The 24,380-nt window shown below is 38.1% G+C and overlaps 3 protein-coding genes across 3 annotated transcripts in view; 1 reads left to right on the top strand and 2 right to left on the bottom strand.

The window, feature by feature from the left end:
• Positions 1 to 24,380, top strand: part of LOC144665657 (CUB and sushi domain-containing protein 3-like) — a 546,049-nt gene that overhangs the window by 230,748 nt on the left and 290,921 nt on the right. Inside the window, exons 9-10 of the mRNA XM_078526929.1 lie at positions 22,848 to 23,018; positions 23,323 to 23,499. Coding sequence (XP_078383055.1) covers positions 22,848 to 23,018; positions 23,323 to 23,499 — 348 coding nt within the window. The remainder of the gene's footprint in view (positions 1 to 22,847; positions 23,019 to 23,322; positions 23,500 to 24,380) is intronic.
• On the bottom strand, positions 176 to 5,059 carry LOC144665762 (failed axon connections homolog). Its single transcript, XM_078527057.1, has 2 exons — positions 4,638 to 5,059; positions 176 to 789 (listed from the first exon to the last, which is right to left on the bottom strand). Exons 1-2 carry the CDS (start codon positions 5,057 to 5,059, stop codon positions 357 to 359), a joined length of 855 nt encoding a protein of 284 aa, XP_078383183.1. The 3' UTR covers positions 176 to 356.
• LOC144665776 (failed axon connections homolog) lies at positions 5,818 to 7,489 on the bottom strand. Its single transcript, XM_078527070.1, has 2 exons — positions 7,088 to 7,489; positions 5,818 to 6,400 (listed from the first exon to the last, which is right to left on the bottom strand). The coding sequence occupies exons 1-2, from the start codon at positions 7,429 to 7,431 to the stop codon at positions 5,962 to 5,964; spliced, it is 783 nt and encodes a 260-aa protein (XP_078383196.1). The 5' UTR covers positions 7,432 to 7,489; the 3' UTR covers positions 5,818 to 5,961.

Here is a 24,380-nt window from a genome sequence, read left to right as displayed (position 1 = left end):
TTTACTCTTACAGAAGCCTCTTAACAACACTTAAAAGTACAATTATATTTAGTGACCCCCCCTTACAGACCATATTTTTTTGGCTGGCCCCCCCTTTAAGGCCAATTTTTTCGGATGCCCGCCCCCCCCTCAAATCCCACCAGCCCCCCCTATCTCATAAAAAATGAACCGTCCCTAATGGAAAACGTTTATAGCTAACACAAACATTCTATAGCAAAATATATAAAAGCTAAATAAAGGAAATAAGTATTAAATTTTTAATAACTACTAGGTGCCAGATGAACACTCATTAATGTTGGCAGTATTTCTGTAAGAAGGTATTTTTGTAAGTCTGAGAAAGTAAACAGGCCCCGTCTTCAACCAGATTTATTTTTATTTGAAATGATTTCATCCCAGTCTGGATAGTACAGTTCCTTCATTCTTTTGGCGTGCCTTTCAAGATTCTGTGCTTTAGTCTGAGTTAGCAAACCCAAAGGACACTCAGGACCCATATCCCAGATAAACGCAGCGATGAAAGCAAAAAGTGCTGCGTCAGTTAAACAAGGCTTCTCTCCAAACAGGAATTTCTTGTGGCCTAAAATTTCCGACACCGCAAGCAAATCCTTCTCACCTATTCCATACACTTCTTGCTCCGAGTGCCGACCAATGCCGTGGCCCCACATATTTTTTCTGCAGCTCCTTTGTATCATATGAAATACCAGATATTTGACTGGAAAGGCGAGATGGCCAAACCACCTCTCTCTAAGAACCGGTGCATAGTCTGAACACCAACGGTAGTAAACCATCGTCCTGTGAACAGAAAGGAAAACAAAAGAGTATAGTTTGTTTTGATCGTGCTCAAAGTCGTAAATGCATATTACATGTTGTAAAGCAACAAATACAAGCAACGAGACGTTATACATATTTTAATATTATCTTGTTATTGGTAGCGGTAACTTATTATGGTATCGGGGATTTTGTTTGGGAAATATAATTTATTGTTTTGGAATATCATCTTTATGATTTTTGAGAGTTTATTGTTGGAAAAGAAAAGCTGGTATCTTAGTAAGCGCTTGTGGTCACCTGCTATGGTTAAGCTACCTGTTGTTTTTAGCGCATTAGTAAACTTGATGTGAACCTCTACAAAGACTTTTAGCTATATAATGGATATCTGTTGTAAATAAGATTTTTAGTAGAAATAATGGTTAACTATCCAATGGCCAGAACCAATGCGGGATATCAGTTGTCACTCGCTAATATTTCGAACGCTTGTTAGTTTTAGTTTTCCACCTGTTGTTTTAGTCGCCTAAGCCCTTCCCTTCAGTTAGCAGGGCTATGATCTCATTGTTTTGTTTAGAACTTCGTACGCTTCGCTTGATTTTGACTTAGCCCAAATCTGCCTTCCTTTCGAGCTCATTAGCTATTTACCGTTATAACCAATCCGTTAGCTTAAAACTTCTTTAATTATTATTTAAGATTTTCTGAGGTAACCACCGCTACCCTTCATTGGTTCTGAGCCTGGAAATTCTAGCCTGGACGTGCTAACTTAACTAAAATTAGCGTTGATGTAATCTATGAGAGAACCCTTTTGTGAACTAGCTAACAAAAAGAATTGAACAACTGAAAACGCCTCAGAGAAAGAGTTGTCAAGCCTGAAACTAGTGTATTACATTAAAGAAAATCAAGCAAATCCTTGATGTCTATGCCTAGTTGGAGTGTTGGAGTAGAGTCGCTAGTTCCCCCAACAAACTCTTCTTCAACAATGTACTTTTAGGCTAAAAAAACTGTCTGCAAGTACTCCGTTACCGGCTGGGTACTAGAGGATTTTTAAGCGCGCAGAGGAAACGGAAACCGCGCATGAAAAGCCTCTGCCACCCAGGGTAGTACTTTTTGCAGAAACAATAGAATGACCACAATATCCCAGTAAATTGTTACAATGAACACCGGAAACGGCCTGAGCTTTTCACGAACATTACCGGAGATTTTCCGTGCATGTATTCCGAATATTACCGTAGATACTGCTCATTAATATTATGTAACAACGATCTGTATTAGATAGGAAAACCCAAGAAATACCACAAATTTTCAAAAAGACTGAATTCATCGATTTCAAATAGATAACAGTGGAGCTTCTAATAACGCCCAACTCTCTATATCAGCCACATCCTCACAGAAACAAGGATTTTTCGTCCAAACCAAATTGAAACATCCAACTGACTACAATGGCCACCTTTGCTATGGTGGCCGTTCTATAGAGACGTTCATTAAACTTTAAAGGGGTTTTTTATTATCAGGTAAAGGTGACTAATTTCCAATGCGTTCTGACTTGAACATTACAGGCGTTGACAGTGCAATTTTATCATGTCCATTGTTCTGGTCCAAAATCAAAATGACGTCTTTTTACTTTAAGGTTCTTCATTATTTCTTTGTTTGTTTTTTCTTGCTTTTCTTTGCCAATGACTTGGTTGTCTTTTTTAATTTGAAACATAACATACAAAAATATTTTGAAAGAAGAAGCTTCACGCGGCGCACACAACATATTAGCCTGACAAAAGTTTAAACAACGAAAGCGCAATAAGATTTCACGCGGAAACAACAGCCCATGACATTCATCCCGATTACGTGAAAATCTTAGAGAGAAATGTGAACAATAGGCAACAACACCTTTTCTTGGAAGCGCTACATTCTATCAGGGACATTAACTATGTGAACGAGCATGTACATTTTCCGCAAATATATTTAACATTGGGTGATGAACACAATGGTACGTTGTGAACCTACCTCAACAGTTGAGGGGACTTACTACATTTATTCACTTCTGGACGACATTCACATTCGAGCTTTAAAAACTGACGTGCGCATGCGTGATGCAATCTCATGTGATCCCTTTGTAGCAGTAGGTGACTCATAGAATTCCAATCAAAAACATATCTTTTAAGGTCAGTTACAAACCGCTGTTTTATAAAACACTTGAGTAGGTGTGTTTTTATCAAACACTGATGTCCCTAACAACAAGAAGCTTCAATTGGTAACCTATTAATCCATAATTCCTGTTCTTTATTTCTTGTGTTATGTGTAGTAAAATTAATCAATCAGACAGTCAATCAATTAATCAATCAATCAATTAATGAATCAAGAAAACGAACACCCAATCATTCAATCAATCAACTAATTAATCAGTCAGTTAATCGCGGAATTCATCAGCCACTCAATCAATTATTATTATTATCAATCAATCAATCAATCGACGAATCAGTCAGTCAATCAATCAATCGACGAATCAGTTAGTCAATCAATCAATCAATCAATCAGGCAATCGATAACACATTTAATTAATTTTCAACTTAACTGGCAATCTTTCATAAAGTCCCGTTAATGTGCTAAATCTAACGAAATTTGTTTAGCCTAACGTAACAGTTACAGACAGGGATAATTCTTAAAACCTGGAATAACAATCTAGTAATGAACTGTCGACATACCCCAACATATGGAAATAATGACAATGTACTACAATCTTTAAAACCCACAAACAATGCCAAAGTCGTCACAATCGATACGCGAAAACAAAAATCGCCAAAACAAATAACAACAAATAAAATTTGGATTCGAAAGTTAGACCATTTTTGACGGATCGACGGATTCCGTCATTAAATAAAGACAGATCGGCGATTTTAAATACCCCTATTTCACCCCCCCCCCCCCCCCCCCCCCCCCCCCCTACCCCCCCCCCCCCCTTCCTTATGGAGGGAAGCACCACACAAGAAGACAGCCATTGTTAATAAAACACTGGCCCTACATGAACCAGTAAAAGTCGTGTTCAAAACACTTCAGTTCTGTCTTCTTAAGAAGTATACAAGAAAAAAAAATATTCTTATCAGAGCCTTATTACAGCCAAAGTCAAACGATGATGTTTTAAAAAGTTTCCTATTTCAAAACTGTTCACAACAAACTCCTATTACTAAAACCTGTGGATGCCTCCGCAGCGATCCTTTTCACTGACAACAGCAACAACAACGGATATTACAATTGTTATTGTTTATTACTAGTTGTGGGGTAGCAAAAATAGGTCTCTGGGACCGGTCCATGGGGGGAGGGGGACACAGGTTATGTCATCTTCCACAGCGTGATGTGATTACCACTTGCTTGTGCCTTTTGAAGCGAAATTGTGCGTCAACTTTCTTCTTAATGAGATCAGCAATAGAACGTGCGGTGCTCACGAAACAAGAAAACTGTAAATTAATGTTTAACTAGTGGATACTGTAGTGAGTTGTGCGCGTACAATAATAATCAGCCAAGAAAACAGTGAATCCTGAGAAAGCGCATAATTAACTTTAATCGCTTTCATGCATGGCTAATTTATGTAAAGCTCCTCTCTCTTCACAATAAATAAAAAAATTAAACATTTCACCTGCACTGCTTTAGTCGGGTCATATCTTTCCATATGGTACGCAAAAAAGCAAAGTCTTTCTTTCCGGCTTAAGCCATCAGGAAGAAATAAATAAATCTCGAACTGTACTGCCTATAGAAATTTACCCTTGTCATGGTCTGTGCTGTTGCGTGACAGTCATTAAAAGGGCTAATTAATTCTGGAACCATGCACGAAACCTAAAACAACATAACTAGCAATACAACAGCTAATATGAGATGAGTACACTTACCAATAAGTATTTTCTTCCAACATTGTACGAATGATGTGAGAAATTGCTTTTTCTGTGGCGCTCAAATGCGAATCGATATCCACTTGGAATTCTTTCTTCAAAAACTCAATGCAGAAATTTGAATCAGCGATTTCTTGCCCGTTGAACTCGATCCACGGCTTTTTTCCCTTCTTAGAAACCTTAAAGCCATACTCATTTTCGTACGGGATCTTTGTCATTCGAAGGAAAGTTTCCAACTTTAAACATGGCGGACTAGCGCTCAGGACAACATCGAATGGACCGGGCTGATGTAAGACAACTGTACCAGGCTTGGCGGGCCTCTTGCTCTTTTTTCCCTTTGTAAATCTCTTCACGAGGAGATAGATAACAAGTAACACAACAGCAGCGATGCCAGAGTACAGAACAGAAGTTGAAATCTTCATGGTTGTTACGATTTATGAGCGCGCGTAGAGTCTGGAGGAATGTTCGTACGTATTTGTCACGCAACAACAGAACAATTCACCACTCCGTATAGAGTTTCGAAGTGTCTCGTGACTCTTGAGGTAAACAAACTCCGAATGTTCGGACATCCCGCATCCGCCGAACATACTTGCACAATGGGTAGTGTACAAGCAGAAAGGTCAGGACTAAAAGATGTGCTTATTGTGCTTTTCCCGATATCCTGAATTAAATTAGGTAATTAAACCTAAACGGCAATTAAGTCAAGTTCTTCCACTCTTTTAAACACGCTCAAAAACGTAAAACGTACACAGACGCCTGTACGCATGCTAGCAGGTGGCGGGGTTTAAGGTTTGAGCCCGGGACCACCGGAAAACAATACCAGCGCCCGAAACCACTCGGCCGCGCTGGCTTCGTAAATACACGGAGGACTTGGTTGTCCGGCCGTATTAGGAGGTGTAAGTTCTTTGGTCAGGGCTAATTTCGGAACGGCTACTAAGTCTGCTTGTGACTCGTTGATAAACCCACGGGAATCTAGGAGTGGGCGTTGGGGACTCACCTGTAGAATAAAATTAGGCCCCTTTCCAAGTGTGTATGAGTGCGATGTTTAACAGCGTCGAGGCAGTTGAACCTCATACAAAATATAAGTTTGATAATCAGGTGGGGCCTACTGTATTTCAAATCATTAAAAGAAGCTTGTAAATAAAAGTAATGGGAGAGAAAGACGTCATATGCTTTTTTTTAATATTTGATATCACCTCTGTACAAAATAAATATATAAATATCTTTAAATCAGTTCATCATTAAATAGAAGAATAAATAAACTAAAATAAATAATTTGCATCTGTTGTACCGAAGCATGAATGAAAAGACCTCAATCACGGTATCAAGATTTATATTTCTTTAAAATAAGTTTATCCCAATCTGGGTAATATAGTTCCTTCATTCTGTGAGCGTGCTCATTAAGATTTTTAGCTTTGGACTTTATGAGTTCATCAAATGGACTTTCTGGACAATCCCAGGCAGATGCAGCAATGAAAGCAAACAGTGACGCGTCAGCTAGACAAGGCTTCTCTCCAAACAGGAATTTCTTCCGGCCCAAAATTTCCGATACCGCAAGCAAATCTCTCTCGGCTATTCCATACAGATCTTGCTCCGAGTGTCGGCCGATTCCTTGAGACCATAGATCCCTTCTGATCTTACGCTTTATGCGGTACACCACCAGATGTTTTAGTGGAAAGAAAAGATGGCCAAACAGTTTTGCGAACAACTTCTTCCGTATGCCCGCTCCATAGTCAGACAACCAACGGCAGTAAACAAGGGCCCTGTAAACGAATTTAAAACAGAAAGGTAACTTAGAGAAAATCATCACTTGCAATGCCCATAACCATTGAACCTCATTTACATTCAATTCACTTAACCAGTGACTGAAGATTTCAGACTGAACGTGCGTTTAGCCGTCTTCTTTAATTTGCATTGGTCGCATTATCGAGGCCACTAAGTAAAAAGTGTAGTATTATTTTGACCAAAAGTGCAGAAAAATCTCCACTATATAAGTATACATAAGTGACGGGTCTTAAAAGGCCGGAAATGATGTCATTGTTCACGTATACGTATGACCTCATTTGTTATTCTCGTGTTTTATGACAGCCATTCAGTTACATCGAAACAACGAGCTGAACTAAGAAGTAAGAACTGAAGAATATTGCTACTAAGACGTCTTTAGTGAAAAACTTCTCTTAACAAGTCGAGGATAATTTAGTACCAAGTTGGGCGTAGAGTAGAGTGTTTGACGCTAAATTTCTTCACTTGTAATGGGCTCAGACTAGAAGTCAGATTAGTCTGTTCTTCGTGGAACTACTTATTGATCGATAAGAATCACTTATATAACAATAGTTTTAAATAAATGACGGCCAACACATAAATGCCGGTACCTCCAATAATAGTTGGGGCGGCTGTGTGTACCCGGCAACCCGCGGGATAATTCGGGAAAATACTGTATATTCACCTACCAATAAGTGTTTTCCTCCAACATGGTTCGAATGCTGTGAGCAATGGCTTTTTCTGTGGCGCTCAAATGACGGTCAATATTCACCTGAAATTCTTTCTTCAGAAACTGAATACAGAAATTAGAATCAGCGATTTCTTGGCCACTGAACTCGATCCACGGCATTTTCCCCTTCTTGGAAAACTTTAAACGATAATCATTTTCGTACGGGATCTTTGCCATGCGAAGGAAAGTTTCCAACTTTAAGCATGGTGGAGAACCGTTCACTGATAAATCAGTTGGAGCGAACTGATGAAGGATGACTGTACCACGCTTGGCGGGTTTCTTGCTCTTTTTTGATATCTGCATAATTAAAATTTTCGGCGACTTTTCAAACACCGTGTTCCAGAAACTTCGGAACTCGCTTCTACTCGACACTGTACGCTAAAACTGTACAGCAACTCTTTTTATTGCTGGTATTGAAGTCTATATATGGTATATCCGCTAACTAACTGATAAATTTATAAAACGACGTGATGATCAGAACATCTGTCAGAGTTTCCTTCACATGGCCACAATTGGGTGTTCAGATGTTATCATAAACAGGAAGACGGAACATTAAATACCGCCGGGGTTCCGAAGTCACGAAACATATTTGCTTACGCTTGCTGAAACGACAGAAGGTTAAAACTAACACTTAACGATCGTTATATGTGTAAAAGCTACCGTCTGTTTTCACACAATTATAACAGAAATTCCGTGTCAGGCATTTGACCGGTGGAGGAGCGAGTCGCGAGCAAAGAGATCAGTTGAAGCATAATTAGAGAGGACGTCAAATATCTAGCTGGCTAATTCCTTCACGATTACACGTTACGTAACCAAACTGAATTTCTTATCTCGAACGGTTTCACCCTAAGCTGACAAAATCGCCCCCTTTAAAAGCAATTAGTAAACCCATCATCGGCTATTAATCCGCGGGGAATTATGCGGAAGATAATACGGCGGCAGGCGTAACCGGAGGTTACTTGTAGCGCACTGAAGGTTCTGACCCTGGTTATTTCACGTACTGTCGACCTTCAACATCACTTGGTTTGAAGCGGACTTTACCTTGCATTTACCGTTGCCAGATATCAATAGCAATATTTTGCTGCTTTAATTTATTATAAAGCTAAATTCTTTTACTTCGACTTCGTACAGCAAATGCGATCCAGTGATAATTGTTAGTTGCCCAACACCGCACATGGGAGTTCCGTATTGTACGCGCTTAATTATAATCGAACAATAAAAACTTCCCATTCAGATGATGTTCGTTATTCCTCATAGATACACTGCAATATTCATAACCAGAGGAAATGGCATCAAGAATCCGTCCTTTTTTAGTCATCCTAAAATTACGCTGCTACACTTCCACGCAGTTACCGCCAAGTTTAGGTGGTCGCGAAGAGAAGTTGTACGTAATGAAAGAACGGAGAATGTCAATTTTATGACTCTCTTCTTTAATTTTTATTTTTAGCGCAGATAATGCGATATTGAATTAACGATTAATGAAAACTTTTCTCCAATTGCCCCCTGTAAACTTTATCCTTGAACGACTTTGAAGACAGGAACACTGAATCTCATGGCCTGTTAGGTTAACTACGTAAGATGTATTTCCGGTCCCTCCTAAGTTCAGCTGCGTCTCGCTTTCGAAAAATAATCGGTGTAGTTTTGAGAGGTATTATTACTTTAAAATAAACTTTCTGTAATTGATGATTAGAAGGAGAGTCAAGAGTGTCTTGCTCTAGCTCCGTAAGCTGATTAAGTTAATTCAGTTGCAATTGACCATCTGCCACACTCGCGTGTTACTGTCCTAAGTTCAGCTGCGTCTCGCTTTCGAAACATAATCGGAGTAATTTTGAGAAGTATTATTACTTAAATAATACCTCTATTTATGACTACAAATAAGACGGGGATTTTGAGGGGCGCAACTTAAGAAGATGCATTTAACGGAAGGGGAAACGTAGACTGCAAAACAGTCGTATCTTTTGCGAACGCGCTCGGTGTTGACGAGAGCGAGAGGTCTGGAGCCAATGTCAATGCGGGCGTACGAGGCTCGCAAGACGATCGGCGCTTCGCGCCTTCGATAAGCGCTTTTTCCAACGACTTAAGAGAAAAAACGACTGTTTTGCAGTCTAGGGGAAACGTGGATATCAATTTAGACAGTAACACGCGAGTGTGACAGATGGTTTTGCAACTGAATTTAGACTAAATCAGCTTACGGAGCTAGAGCAAGATACTCTTGACTCCCCTCTTAATCATCAAGTACAGAAACTTTATTTTTAAGTCATAATACCTCTCAAAACTACACCGATTATGTTTCGAAAGCGAGACGCAGCTGAACTTAGGAGGGACCGGAAATACATCTTACCTAGTTAACTTAGCAGACCATGAGATTCAGTCAGTTCCTGTCTTCAAAGTCGTTCAAAGATAACGTTTATAAGTATATAAGATCAAGTGTAACGATTGCGACTGAGTGGAACACCACCAGCCAGCGCTAACTCACCGAAAACGCTTCAAAATGGCCTGAGAAGCGGGCGAACAACAAAGAATACAACAAGGCAATAAGGTTAGTCGATTTTATGAGCAGAACATTACATATTATTCCTTTTGAAACAAAATCGTTGAGTTCCCATACAAACCCTTATAAATCGCATCTTTGTAACACAACACCGCTCGAAGGTAAGGGTCACGTTCGCACTTTATGAATAATTCATATAGTGCGCTTGGGCCGCCTGTGGCAATACCAACCAATGTTACGATTATGCTATTTCACTTTTTTACTTTATTTCAGGGAGGATTTTTAATCAACCAGAGAAACTCTCTGTTGTTGTTGTTGACTTCGTCGTATTTTCTCGATTAAACGCGGGTCCCCGATTAAACGCCGGCTTCGTATAAACGCCGGGTCAAAACTGCTAACTTTTAAATAAACCCTGGAGGCGTTTGATCGAGGTCCCGGCGATTATTTGTGGTCAAGCAAACAAGTAAATATATTACTTTCAGTAGCACTGCTACGACAAACTGGTACGGTCTGCTACTTTGGTAATTTTTTATAATGTTCAAGGAAACGTCCGGCGTAAAATAACTAGGATGGATGCTGTAAACAAAACGAAACAGCAATGTTCGCGTTCATGTCGTCATGACTGACGCGAACAGTGGAGGAGGACGTTTATTACCGCGAAGGACATTGGCGACATTGCCGTTTATGGATTTATTGGTTGTTTATGTTCTGTTTGTCACAAATCTTGATTGCAACATGCACGTACCGTATGCAATACTGCAACATTGGTAACATGCCCGGGGTAACATAATCATCCTCGGAGACCCAGAGACAGATTGTCGAGCGGGACGACGAGAAAAATCGAAGGTCTCGAAGTAATAATAGATCAACCTGAAAAAGTTGCAGAAAATTGCACTTCGATAATGAACTCGATCGGACCCCGATTTAACGCCGGAACACACAAATATTTGTGTCCGCTTTTGAGCAATTGTTCTTTAACTATTGAAAGACGGTGAAAACGGAAATACCTTTTTTTGTATTTCTTGGAGCTCTGTTTAAGCAAAATGGAGCTGCACAAACAGGCATTTTGACAAACAAAAGCCACTACAAAGAAACAAGGAGTTTGAAGTAATTAAAATTTTCCCGCTCAACTTCAGGCTGAGCTCTTTGACGTCACGCATACATTAACAGCTCCAAGATGGCGGCGTTCAGTTGTCGAGTTTTGGGCTACTTCAGAAAAGGATTTCGTAGGGTTTAAGCGCTCGTTAGAAGCTGAAATTTTGGTGAATAACATATCTTTGCATAAACTTTTTATTGGCGTAAAAAAAAAATGGCCATTCTGGAGTGAACTTCTCCTTTAACGACCATCAAATAGATTTGGAGAGCGTCGAAATTGTTGACAGGTCAACGGTGTGGAAAGTGGAAACAACGACTAATTCTTGAAGCTTGGCATTTTGTGCGAGATAGGAACGCTATAAACGAACACATAGCGCTACCAAACGTTAACAATAGCATTAAGAATTCATAGACTCATTAAGAATGCTCTAGAGACTTTTGTTGCACTCGGAAAGTTCATTTAGTTTTTATCACACATTCATTACATATTTTTACAGGACGCCGTTGAACATTTGCATTTTTATCTTGCTGAAGAAGGCAACAGTAGTGGCCGAAACGTCCAAAAACAAAATTTTTAGCCAGTGTCAACTTATTAATTCGAATTTTTAACATGCCTGGCTACAACCCGAACATTTTTAAGATAGAAAACTCTTTGTCCGGCCAGCTAGAACCGACGTATCGAACATTGACTGAGTATCTTTAACATTGTATTTGTTTATACATCATTTAATTTTGGACTGTCCTCAAGCCGTTTTTATATTAAATTTATTATTGTGTCCTTTCTGACTTACACTTATCGTTCTAATATTTTCATGTAATATTCCCCGTATATGCTGTTACCTACGTCCGTCATTTATGCTAATTTACCACTATTGTTTACGTTGTAAGTTTAAATTTTAAAACCGTTCTTTTTTTTCATTATAGCAATGACCCTGAAGAAGACAAGTCGTACAAGGTAAAATATTGAGCCATTAAGAATGTCCTTTGCCGTGGTGACAGTCATGCATTTTAATTAGTTTTTTCTACACGTTACAATGACGTCTGGAACGAGCATTTCTACAAAAAGGAATCCGGCAGCAAGAAGTACTTGATTTTACTCGGCGTTGTGTTAGATGCAGCGCTAGATTGCTACTCTTGTACTCCCAATTATGCAAGAATGGGTCAGTTGTTTCACAGACAGCTCAAGCTCTGTTGGCGATTGAGCCCTATAAACGAACACATAGTGCTACCAAACGTTTACAATAGCATTAAGAATTCATAGACTCATTAAGAATGCTCTAGAGACTTTTTTTTGCACTCGGAAAGTTCATTTAATTTTTATCACACATTCGTTACATATTTTTACAGGACGCCGTTGAACATTTGCATTTTTATCTTGCTGAAGAAGGCAACAGTAGTGGCCGAAACGTCCGAAAACAAAATTTTTAGCGAGTGTCAACTTATTAATTCGAATTTTTAACATGCCTGGCTACAACCCGAACATTTTTAAGATAGAAAACTCTTTGTCCGGCCAGCTAGAACCGACGTATCGAACACTGACTGAGTATCTTAAACATTGTATTTGTTTATACATCATTTAATTTTGGACTGTCCTCAAGCCGTTTTTGTCTTGTGACGTCATGACGTAGTCATGACGACACAAGATAATACTACAGGGGACAAGGTGCATTCCATGCGTATTTGCTTTCTGAGGCCGCGGAATTTTCCCGCCATGTCAATATTTTTCCCGCCATGTCAAAATTTTCTTTTTTTTTTAGTAAATGTCGAAAAATGCGATCATAAGATTTAAACAAAACAGATGCAGACTTCTCAACCTCAAAGCACTGGAAATCTAGAGATTGAGGTAAAAAAATCTGGAGATTTCAGTAAAAACCGGGAGATTGATCAACTGACGGACAAAAATAACTAAAAGAGTCCTAAAACCAGGCGCTAATCAAATGACTTGTTACTCTGTTTTTTCGTGAGATTTCTGTTTCTCGTCGTGAGATTGAAGTGAAAACCGTGAGTCTCAGGACAAAATCGTGAGACTTGAGAGGTCTGCAGATGCTGTTTACACTGACAGTTGCGTTTATTTTTAAGCTTTTTGTTTGTTTTTCTTAGTGATAAAAGCAATCACACGAGATTTCCACCATTCTAGTCATATTAGTCAATCTGATAATAGCTACCGTTTCGTGAGAACTGAATGTGCTTTATGATTTTGGTACAGCAATAGGGGAAAAGCATGTCTTAAACAGGATTGCGCCTTACAGAACTGACCGACAATATGTCAGGAAAACCTTTTTTTGCCGTTTCCATTTTTGATTAGATCCGATTTCAAAGATGTAATAGACCGTAGTAGTCGAACCACATGTGTGCCTTTACTTCAGTTGAATAGCTAGCTTAGGCAACTAGTTAGAATTTGTGCTGATTAAACTAGTTCAAAACAACTGATCCCGTGGACATTATTTTCCTTGTGTGTCTTCAATTTGAGTATTACTCGAAGACACACGCGAAAGGTCAACCATGAAACTTTGCTTCGTAGTGTGCGTGAGTTTATTGAAACGTGAGGCTGAAAACGTTCTTATCAGTCACATACACAAAACAACAAAGGAAAATCTGTGACTTTGTTGACCTTTTTAAGATATTTAAGAATTATCTGTGACAGATAAATGCTTATGAATCTGTGTGTCTGTATTCTTTTTGTGCTGTTATCGGAGTCCTATAACTGTTCAACGGCTACATGCTGGAGTGTACTTTGAATTTAAGTCAAGCCTACTTTCGGCTGCTTGGAAAAATCGCTTTTGATAAGGTGTCGGAAACAAGTCGCGTGACAATAATAAGTACAAACATTATCCGCCTGACAGAAATAGCAACGATCAATTAGTATGAATCAAAATGGACGCTTGATTACCGTGATTGTGATCGGAATGGAGTTTCGTATATCGTGTTTTGAATGTCACAACTTTTATCGAGCGACAAAAGTAGCTTTAGTTTAAGTTTAAATTTTAGGGGTGAGGAGTCTAAATGTTTCTTTATGTTAGATGCACGCTTTTTAATTTTCGATATCTTTACAAGCAATAAATAGACGTGAAAAGCGGTCTATTTTCAAATAAATTAAACTCTGAAAAGAGTCACAAGACACCAAGCCCAGAGGGCTTTTGATTATATTAAACTTATTATTGTGTCCTTTCTGACTTACACTTATCGTTCTAATATTTTCATGTAATATTCCCCGTATATGCTGTTACCTACGTCCGTCATTTATACTAATTTACCACTATTGTTTACGTTGTAAGTTTAAATTTTAAAACCGTTTTTTTTTTTTCATTATAGCAATGACCCTGAAGAAGACAAGTCGTACAAGGTAAAATATTGAGTCATTAAGAATGTCCTTTGCCGTGGTGACAGTCATGCATTTTAATTAGTTTTTTCTACACGTTACAATGACGTCTGAAACGAGCATTTCTACAAAAAGGGATCCGGCAGCAAGAAGTACTTGATTTTACTCGGCGTTGTGTTAGATGCAGCGCTAGAATGCTACTCTTGTACTCCCAATTATGCAAGAATGGGTCAGTTGTTTCACAGACAGCTCAAGCTCTGTTGACGATTGAGCCAGCGAAGATCGTATTTTGCGCAATAGGTGCCAAAGTCAAAGATATAAATTTTGTTTTGCTGTCTTTGCTTACTTTGCTGATTTAAAGCGCTTTTAGCGAGTTATCGCTTTTTCCATTAAGTGGGAGGAAACCTCAGGAAAGAAATATCATGTCAAATAGAGTTACGAACACTTCGTTCGTGATCGGATAAAAACATGTTTTCACATAATCCACCTCATCTTTAATATTGCATAGCTTTTCCTGGCCCAACCCTTTCCTTTGCATGAAACAAAAACAGAACAGACAACCTTTCATTATTATTCCGGCCCATCCATCCCATTCCTCGTTGTTTAATTGCAACCTTTAAGAACCTCCCCGGCGTGACAAAAAAATTAAAATATTTTTTAAAGGTCTCAAAGTTTGCAGATAAGTACACGAATGGGAAGAAGTAAGTCTTATTTATTGATCAATGAAGTTGGTTTTGTCTTTATTCCGCCAAATACCTGAAAGAAACTGTGAAATAATGACTCGAAAGTAATTGATATTCAACTTGATTGAACTTTGCATTTTTTGCCCGAGGTTTTATGACAGATACTTTAATTTGCAACGATTGCAATTAAAGTTTATAGAACTAAAAAATGCTTTCAGGTAACAAGCTTTGAATCAATGTGATTTTTCCGCTGCGATGGAGAACACCTATAACCATAAAACCCTTTCAAAAGGTCAGTAAGGCAACAAAAGAGAAATTTATAGAAGAAAACAGCCCCTCGTGAGAGTTTTCGTTTCTACTATGCAGCCTACAGTGGAGCTTGAGCCAACCTATTGACCGTGTCATCACTTGAGATGAAAACCCGCCACTGCATGCAGGGAACATAAAAGATCTCCCTGGGATGATGGAATGTACAGACCGAAGCTCGAGACATCGATTAACTTTATTTGAACTTGAAACTGGTATTATCGCGTGTGTCAGATGGCTTGCAGTTATATCGCTGCATAGGAGGCAATTAACCATATTAATTCCATACCGTGTTGGAAATTAGTGCCAAGGTTAGAAACAACGAGTGCGGTGGTACCTTTTATAGTCTCTATACGATGTATAGGAGAACTTACATAGCACAACAGTACTTTTTTTTCAGCCTCGGAAAAAAAAAACCTGTTTGTCCCCACTACATGTCTATGAATAAGGCTTATACAAGAACAATAGAATTATTTTCATACGAAAGCATCCCGTTCAAGCTTTCACACTTATGACATTTCCACTTCGAAGCTTAAAGTGGATTTGAGCCAATCTATTGACAGTATTATGACTTGCGATGAAAGTTAGGAATATAAAAGATATCCTTCAGATCTGGAAAGTACAAACGAAGCACGAAAGTGATATTTAAAATCATGTCTCAGACGTCTTCCAGTTCTATGTTCTATCGCAGCTTACTTATTCCCGACTGTGTTGGTTATCCGCCTTCCAAGGCTAATACGTTCGAGAGCTGAGCATGTTTGCAATGTAACAAGATAGTTTTAATAACGAAGATTATTAAGCACGCAGTAGGCTTCCAGCCTCGAAGAAATCAGAGAAATGTTTTTTCAGTGTCAAATGCCTCTCACAAAAATACCCCGATAACATCGAAACAATATGACTTCTATCGCATTATTTACATTTTTTTTGGTTAAATGAAAAAAAAAAAAAACATCAAAACGTTATAGAACTAAATAACATTCTAAGGACGATTTCAGGCTCGAATCATCAAAAAAATGTTATTCAGTCTTAGTTCGGCTTCAGCTCGACAATCAGACGTTCTTATCGCAAAAAAACGTCCTTAGTTGGCTTTTCCTCTCTTTGCGAAGCGACTCATTTACCCTGACCCGCTAAATAGTTGCAATCGCATTTGTTCTTTCTTTAGCCCCAGCACAAATCACTAGAGTGTATAATATCAGTGACGGGGCTGAGCGAAGCCATGACGTTAAAATCTGGTCATCATAATATGAAATAAATATAAATAAGTATCCGACTGTCAGAACTGTGGAACACGTAAATGCTTCAGTTAAGAGCATTTTTAAACACTTTAAATCCATGCACATGAATCTAAAAAGCTCCTCTCTTCTTTTGTCGTGAAAAAAGCTAAAGCTAAAGGAACAAATCGTTGTTCACTTAGCGCAAGAAAGATAGGTAAATTAGCGAAGAACTAAAAAGCTTCATTAAATTACGCAGCTGGTTACCATTGTTATATTTAACAGAATCCGATCCGGGTTTTTTTAGTACAAAAATAAAACGGAAATACCAACGGAATCTGTAACCGATAAATGACATGTTCTACCAAGATCTGCAGAATACGAAAACAAATTAATGGCAACAAAAATAGAGAGGTCAACATTCCCGATGGCCTGAAATCCAAAACCAGTAAATAATATAAAGATATGTTAAGACATGTATTCATCAGTTGTGCAGACTTCAGGCAGACCGACGAACATGGAGAGCAAAAGCAAAAAGAGCTCCAATGTTCTCCTCTTTGGCCTTTCATTTAATTTAATTTTGACACTGAGTTCTCTTGGGTTCACCTGTTATTCTTTACATCGATTAGATTCACGTCTAACATCAGTTGAACGGGATTTACTGGTTGTAAACAGTTATCCATATGGGAATGACAATCGCGAGATTGTGACACCAACATCTGCAAGTTCGCGTGGATCCCAAATGAAGAAGACTGTCGTCAAAAGAGCTGCCGATAGTCAATCCATGTGCCGCAAATGCAGCAGCGTCTGTTTAAACTGGAATGGGCATCGAAATGTAAGTTGCCCATTATTATGTGTGATTACTTCCGTGTTTCAAACACTGAGTCTGCTCTGTTAAATTGAAAAGGGTTTGCTTTTAATACTAATATTATTTAACTTCATCTTCTTTCTAAATATTGCTCGGAGTTGATTTTATTTCTTGCAATTAAAATAAACTCTAAGGAAGGTTTATTAGATTCAGTGAAACAACACTGCCTTGCTTTTGTTGCTGTTATTGCACTGTCGTGCACGTATTCAACAACAAATCGCTAGCAGTCAAAATATGCATTGTTAGCAAGGAGTCAAAATTGATCAGAGCGCTTCAAGCTGAAATGCACTACGTATACTTCGGTTTTACCTTGACAAGAAAATAATGTTTTAATATTGAAGAAAATAACATCCGAATTAGCCTTTCATCTAGATTAGATTAAATGTTAGGTCTCTTCATTTCTTCATTCAGAATTACGGCATGTACGGTGAATATATTTAGGGTATATATTTTACTAGTCAGTTGTCTTGTAATTATGTCCTTGTTTGGTGCGATGTTACATTATTCGGGAAGAATTAAAATGCAGGAAGTAATAATTAGAATATAAATGTATTAGCTATGTATTGTGCCAACACGGCTGATATTTGTCAATCTGCTGAGAGTGCGATGGGAATCAATTGAAGTTTTCTTCTGAATAACTTCTGTCTTCCTCATAACGTCCCTCACTGCAAATAACTGGTATGAAAAAATATGGCTCAGTAGTTTCAATATATCTTCATTTACTTAACCTACAACGGAACTAGTAAGTATTTCTAATCAGGTTGAAGCTATTTATATGGTTATCCGAAACCTCCATCCTGTTGTGCTTATAACATTCTGTTGTGCTTATAACATCCTGTTGTGCTTATAACATCATGTTGTGCTTATAACATCATGTTGTGCTTATAACATCATGTTGCGCTCGACTTATAACACCCCTTAATGCTTTAACCCCCAGCACAAGTTTCTTCTTACCTTGTCAACTTATCTGTTTTTTGAAAGACACAGGAGACTTGATCAAACAGCGTAATCTCCTATAGTGAATCAGCAGTAGTGCAGCGGTACTTTAGCATGGAGGCTTGCACATTTAATAACTGTTGTTCACTGAATGTTTTGCCTGCTAAAATTTTAACGACTTACTACGACTTGGATGCCACCACCCATTTATTCCCAGCACCTAGATAAAGGTCTCTTACACAAAAAGCCTGTTCTGCAAAGGTGGTAGCTTCAAACCAACTTGGTCACAATATTTTATTTACAATCGACAGAACGTGACAGTGGAAAAAAGTCAGGGAAAGGTAGTTTGCGTGGAAGGTAAGATTTATTTGTAGCTAAATACTTCTTCATTACAGGTCACATGACCCACATACAGCTGAACTCTGTGCCGTAACATGAAATGGCCAATAGTATTGCATCTCTGGACGGGTCGTTGACCTGACACAGAGTAATCTTCCAGCAGTTTATTTTCAGGTTTCTCGTTTTCTATCATTTTGCCAGCTAATGAACAGTAGCTGGAGATAAGCACTACGACAGTGAAGCTTTTTGTGTAAGGAAATGAACACCATGGCAACTCTCAAAGCCTTACTCTTTTTATACGGGTCCGGGTTTACGTGTGTCAGAAATAAATTTAGAACAATTACACTACCGTTTGCATCTGGGATCCTGGAAAATTTATAAAGATTGCTTTGAAACATCGCTTTCAAATTCTGAGAGTTACAATCAAAGTTGAGCTTTCGATGACTAGTGACGTGAGTCACACAAAGCTCTTTTATGGATGTGTCACCAAATAAAATACATAAAAAATAAACAGACCTGACATGGACCAAACCTCATTAAATTTATTGTGACATTATCTTACTGAACTTGTTTAATTTCATCAGGTCGTGTAGGACCTCAAGGCCCACCAGGTCCACCCGGTTCACCTGGACCTACTGGTCCCCAGGGCCCTCCTGGAAAAAAAGGAAGAAAGGGAACAAGGGGTTCTCCTGGCCCGCAAGGAAAGCGAGGCAGCAGAGGATCACCAGGACCCCCTGGGGCTGCAGGTCCGCCTGGTAAATCAACACAACTAGAAACAAGCCCTAGTAGTGGACGTCAGTTAGGTAGGATTTTATTTCTGTTGAACAAAAAGTGTTGTGCAATGTAATGATGGACATGCTGTGATAACGGGGATTTGACTTGGTGAATCACAGATATTTTCGTGTCGGCCTGCAGCCTATAATAAATACGAAATACATGAGAAATAACTATCCTCGTTCGCTTTGATTTCAGTTTTTAGCATGGATAGTCATTAATTGCATTTGACATTGTATAAAGTGAAAAGAAAAAACACAAACTACACAATCGGATGTAGTTTTTTTAAGATATAGAAGAGTTGAGGATTATTGACAGGAATACGCATCGAAAATTAATTGTCAAGTTACATGTCAATTTGAATTCTTGGAACCTTTTTCGTCTTTCTTTATTTTTGGTTACATCTGCCAACCCTCCCAACACCGAAAACCTACAAGGGTATAACAAGTATCCCTTTAAGAATCAATGGTAATGGACAGGATTTAGCCCCAGGCAGAATTAATCTATCAAATGACAAATGATTTGAATCGTGTGGATAGCGTCGAAGTCGCATAAGTCTCTCGAAAACAACAAAGTGTTAAAAAAAAAACACAGCACAAAGTTCACGATGATGTGATACATCGAAGAATCAATAATCCACACTTTTGAAATGAGTTGCTAAAAGAAAACTAAGCTAAGAGAAATCGTTTCTTTTCTTTTTTTCTCTGAAAAAAAAAAGCAGGTTGAAATAATCAGTAGTTCCGTCCATAGGAACAGCGCTGATTCGAGCTATTTGCTTGCTTTCTTGTTTTTTTTTTCTAGTTGCTTGTCTAAAAGAAAATGCGTAAAGACAATTAGATGCAGGCCAAACTTTATCTCAGCCTAATAAGCCTAGCATTAAGCATTTTTACACAGAAAAGTAAGCATGTCACAAGATGTGTGATGGATGAACGTACAGGGTTGCACGACAGCAGTTGCACACAAATCGCAGGCTTTGAAAAATTTAAATAAAAGAAAGATTTGCTTCTATCTCGTGTTCTTTTGAAGAGTTCACTTCATTTAACGTCAAAAAAGCAATAATCGCTCTTTACAAAACTCAACAAGATAACACTACTCGAGATGACTTGGGAAGGCGAGGACAATCGAAGATAACTCCGCTGTGGAACTCAATAATTATTCTTACCTCTGTGAATTTAAAATCTCAAGCTGAAGAACGAGGGTACTTTGGTTCAAAGTTTACTAGAATACCGGTAAATAAGATATGGCATTTTTTAACGGTATATTTATTGCAGGGGAAAACGTTTTTCCATTTATATGATTACAATAAATCTAGTCAACAAATCTATGGCGAGTCGCACACTGCCAAGATGGAAATGACTCGGGCAGCGATTTGATTCAGTTGATTAGTTGAACGTGAATTCTTTCTAGCAGTTAGTGACCTCTGCCATTGTCAGCAGACACTTGACTTTAAGAACGTGAAATTCTAATTTTAAGCTTTAAGTTTTTAAGACAATTTAGAATTTAAAATACCTTTGACCATTTATTAGCTTTGAATCACTTTTTGCCTCAACGCCATTTTGTGTATATTCGCTTTTTTGTAATCATGGCACGAAAAAATCTCAGTACCAATAAAATAAACAAAATAAACAATGGAAACTGCTTTGTACGATTTTCATTCACTCGTTGAGGTGTATCAGAAACTCACTAATTCGCTACGCTCACTCGTTCGTTTCCTGAAACTACTCGTGAATAAAAATCGTACGCGCGCATTTTCCACGGAGTAATCTCTATTTATTGGCTTGTACAGTTCATTACCCAAATTAAACACGAGCTCGAGTGTCAACAACCAATCTTTGTTTTCCAGAATTGCCACGTCTCATTGCAAAGCCTTATCCCTCCGTGACCGTTAAAGAGAAACAAAATGTCACATTACCTTGTAAAGCAGCTGGCTTCCCACCACCAGTGATCACGTGGTACAAAGATAGACAGGTGATAGAAAGAAGACAGTTTAATGAGAGAAATTTGGAAATAAAGGAAATTCAGTTTGAAGACCGCGGTATCTACACCTGTACAGCAGAGAATCTGTTAGGCAGAGTTCAATCGTCGGTCAATTTAACTGTAAAAGGTATTTATTACGAATTTCGAAATTAATTTTACTAATTGAGCATCGCATCTTAATTAGAGCACCAACTTCCAAGTGAAGTAGTTGTGAATTTGATTATTTATCTGCGACTTGCTTTTCGGAGAACTGGTCCGTTTTGGAATTCAAACACGATAGTTGATAAGTTGAATATTCTGGCATTTATAATTTTATTGCACGGTGTTATTTTAACTAAAACTACAGTGTTTTCTTACTGTTACAAGCTTCCACCTAAAGAAAATGGCTATATAAATTACTTCCAATTCTATAATTTCTTTTCTTGTAATTTTCAAATCTTGTGTTCTCGTTTAACGGATCAGACGGTTACACAGTAGTCCGTGTGGCATAGAAGCTCAAAATCAGACAAATCTTGACTATAAACATTCAGCAACAATGCGCAGAACGAGAGAAAATGTAAAACTAAGGTTGCCATAAAGGGAATCTAAAAAAGTATAGTTGTATACGCTTAATTCTTATTTTACCTCTTTTTTTTACTTCTTAATTGTTTAATATATTTACAGTACCAGCGAAATTTATTGCGAAACCCAAAAGTTCTGTAACTGCTTACAAGAACTGGGATACAGATCTCAAATGCGACATATTTGGCTATCCCTTTCCTGTGATCACGTGGACAAGATCTCTCAAACAACTTCCGGTCAACAGACATGTCATTGATGGAAACAAACTCACGATTAAAATCACAACAGATGATGATGGTGGTGCTTACTTATGCCAAGGATCTAATGAGATGGACAGTGTGGTGGCAGTGACGTGGGTCTTTGTGAAAGACGCGGGTAAGCTGGAAATGTTTACATATATAAATAAATATAAAATACATTTTAAGTCTGGGAATGTTGTTGTTTTGTCTAATAGTTATGTTTACTTGTTTGTTTAAGTGAACCCCAGCATTGTGTCAAGTCCTCACAGTGAAATTCAAGTGTCAAATGTCGGTGATTCTGTGAAGTTAAATTGTTCTGCTCGTGGCTCACCGCTACCTAAAGTCGCATGGTTTAAGGATGGACGACGTGTTAACTCTACAGCAATCCATGACGAGAAGGATTTAATAGAGAGTGAATTTGTCATTCACCACTTTGAGCCAAATGACTCTGGGACCTACACTTGTCTATTTCATAATGACAAAAACGGGACAGCGGAAGCTAACTCAACTATATGTATGTGAACACTAATTTGTTTGTTTTGCCCAGTGATGAAAGTCAATAAATTTCTTTGTCATAAAGTTTCTCTAAGCGACCGTCCCTATTGTAAACCAACTTTTAGCTATTGTAAGATATTATTCTACGAAATGTACATCAACAAAACCTGTCTTGTAAATCAGTAATATCCAGTTATCCAGAATTTCGCTGCCAAAAAATATGATAATATAAGCATATATTTCGATTAACAAATCGGTTTCTTTCCCTACTTAGGCAAAATTATTTTAAAGTAGTCGTAACATGGAATAAAGATAGAACAAAGAAAGTAAGGCCCTGTTGCTACGCATATTAACAGGATCTCGTTGTAAATATATATTTTTTATATAATAGTTTGCTTGTTAGTGTTTCCAATTTCTTTTTTAAGCTTTGGTCAATTGTGGTGATCCTGGTTCTCCATCAAACGGACAAAAACTTGGCTCACGACACTGGACAGGTCAAACAGTGTCGTTTATTTGTCATCCGGGATATCACTTGACTGGACCGACTACAAGAAAGTGTCTGCCTTCTGGTAGCTGGAGTGGTACACAACCTTCATGTAAGCGTCTTTATTGCATACCCTAAAACACTCTGCAGTTACACTTTACTTTTTATTACAATCAACAGAGGTCTGTAACAAGTAACTTGAAAGAATGCATCAGAAATGGCATTTCTTAGAAAGGAACCCTGTTTGATTGACTAATAAACAGAAATCAAGTTAAGAGCATCGCAGTTACAAATATAAACAAACGAAGACAAGGCAGGAACAAAACAAAACAAACAAATAAAGAAGGATAACGAACTTTATTTTGCTCTATTGTTGTTTTGTGACTCTCATTCCTTTAAATGGTCTTTAAATAAAGGTCACAGAACTTGTCCTCCTTTGGAAAGCTTGAGGAATGGTCATACTCACGGACAACAGTATTGGGAAGGAAAACACGTTTCATTTACTTGTAATCCTGGTTACTCGCTAAAAGGATCATCAGAGCGTCACTGCCAGTCGAGTGGTACTTGGACAGGAGTTCAACCTTCGTGTATTGGTAGGAGACATTTAGTATTTTAGACTAATAATGATTCTAGACTCTCAACAATCTAAATTATTATTTATAAAAAAAAAATCCTGAATTAGTAATACTAGAATTTTCAATTTTGGACCTACAAGAGGGTGCTAATGGGGGTGCCCAATTGTCAGTTAACTACTAATATTTACGCCAATTGTCAGTTAACTACTATTTTTTTGGTCAATTGTCAGTTAACTACTAATTAAAGTTATCTATTAACTTCCATTTTCTTACGGCGAAAACTATTGCGTCATAACCCGAATTTCTTTTACTTCACCACGTCAATGATAAAAAGATTGACGGACATGCACGACTCTCACGCACGTGTATTAGCCATTTTCATAGTTTCGATATCGCAAGTATATCTTTGAGAGACCTAACCCTTTTTGAATAATATTAGGGAAGGTCCTTCGACTTTTTTCTTGAGCAATGGTTGTTGTATTAAATGCCAATTTTTCATGAGTTTTTGCTTCTAGTTTGGCCTGTGTTTGGTACTGCTGGTTGGTATTGCGTTGCAGAGGGCAAGAGTTTTCGTTTGAAGTTTTGGTTGGAGGGCCTGCTTCCTATTTTTAAAATTAACTACCGCTAGAGCCTTTGTACTAGGCTTTCTGGGTAACCTCTCTCGATAAGACAAGATTTTTTTTGGAGGAATTTGTTGTAAGTAGTCTCAAGACCTCACCTTTGATAAAATCCTTCTGAACTCGAGGATAAATAAGTATCAGTGAAGTGTTTCAATGGGCTAGTAATATGCCTATGTCAAACACAGTCTATTCGTATGATGTGACCGCCAATTATAATGCCCATGGCAGCTCGGTGTGTTTGTAGGTAACAGCTTTAAGTCAAATGCACCGAGTCCAAAC

The sequence above is a fragment of the Oculina patagonica genome, chromosome 9 (genome assembly GCF_052425735.1).
Source record: "Oculina patagonica isolate OP01 chromosome 9, crgOcupat, whole genome shotgun sequence".
Lineage (NCBI taxonomy): Eukaryota > Metazoa > Cnidaria > Anthozoa > Scleractinia > Oculinidae > Oculina > Oculina patagonica.
Note: the sequence above shows the minus strand (reverse complement) of the source record. Positions and strands in the feature narration are given on the sequence as shown.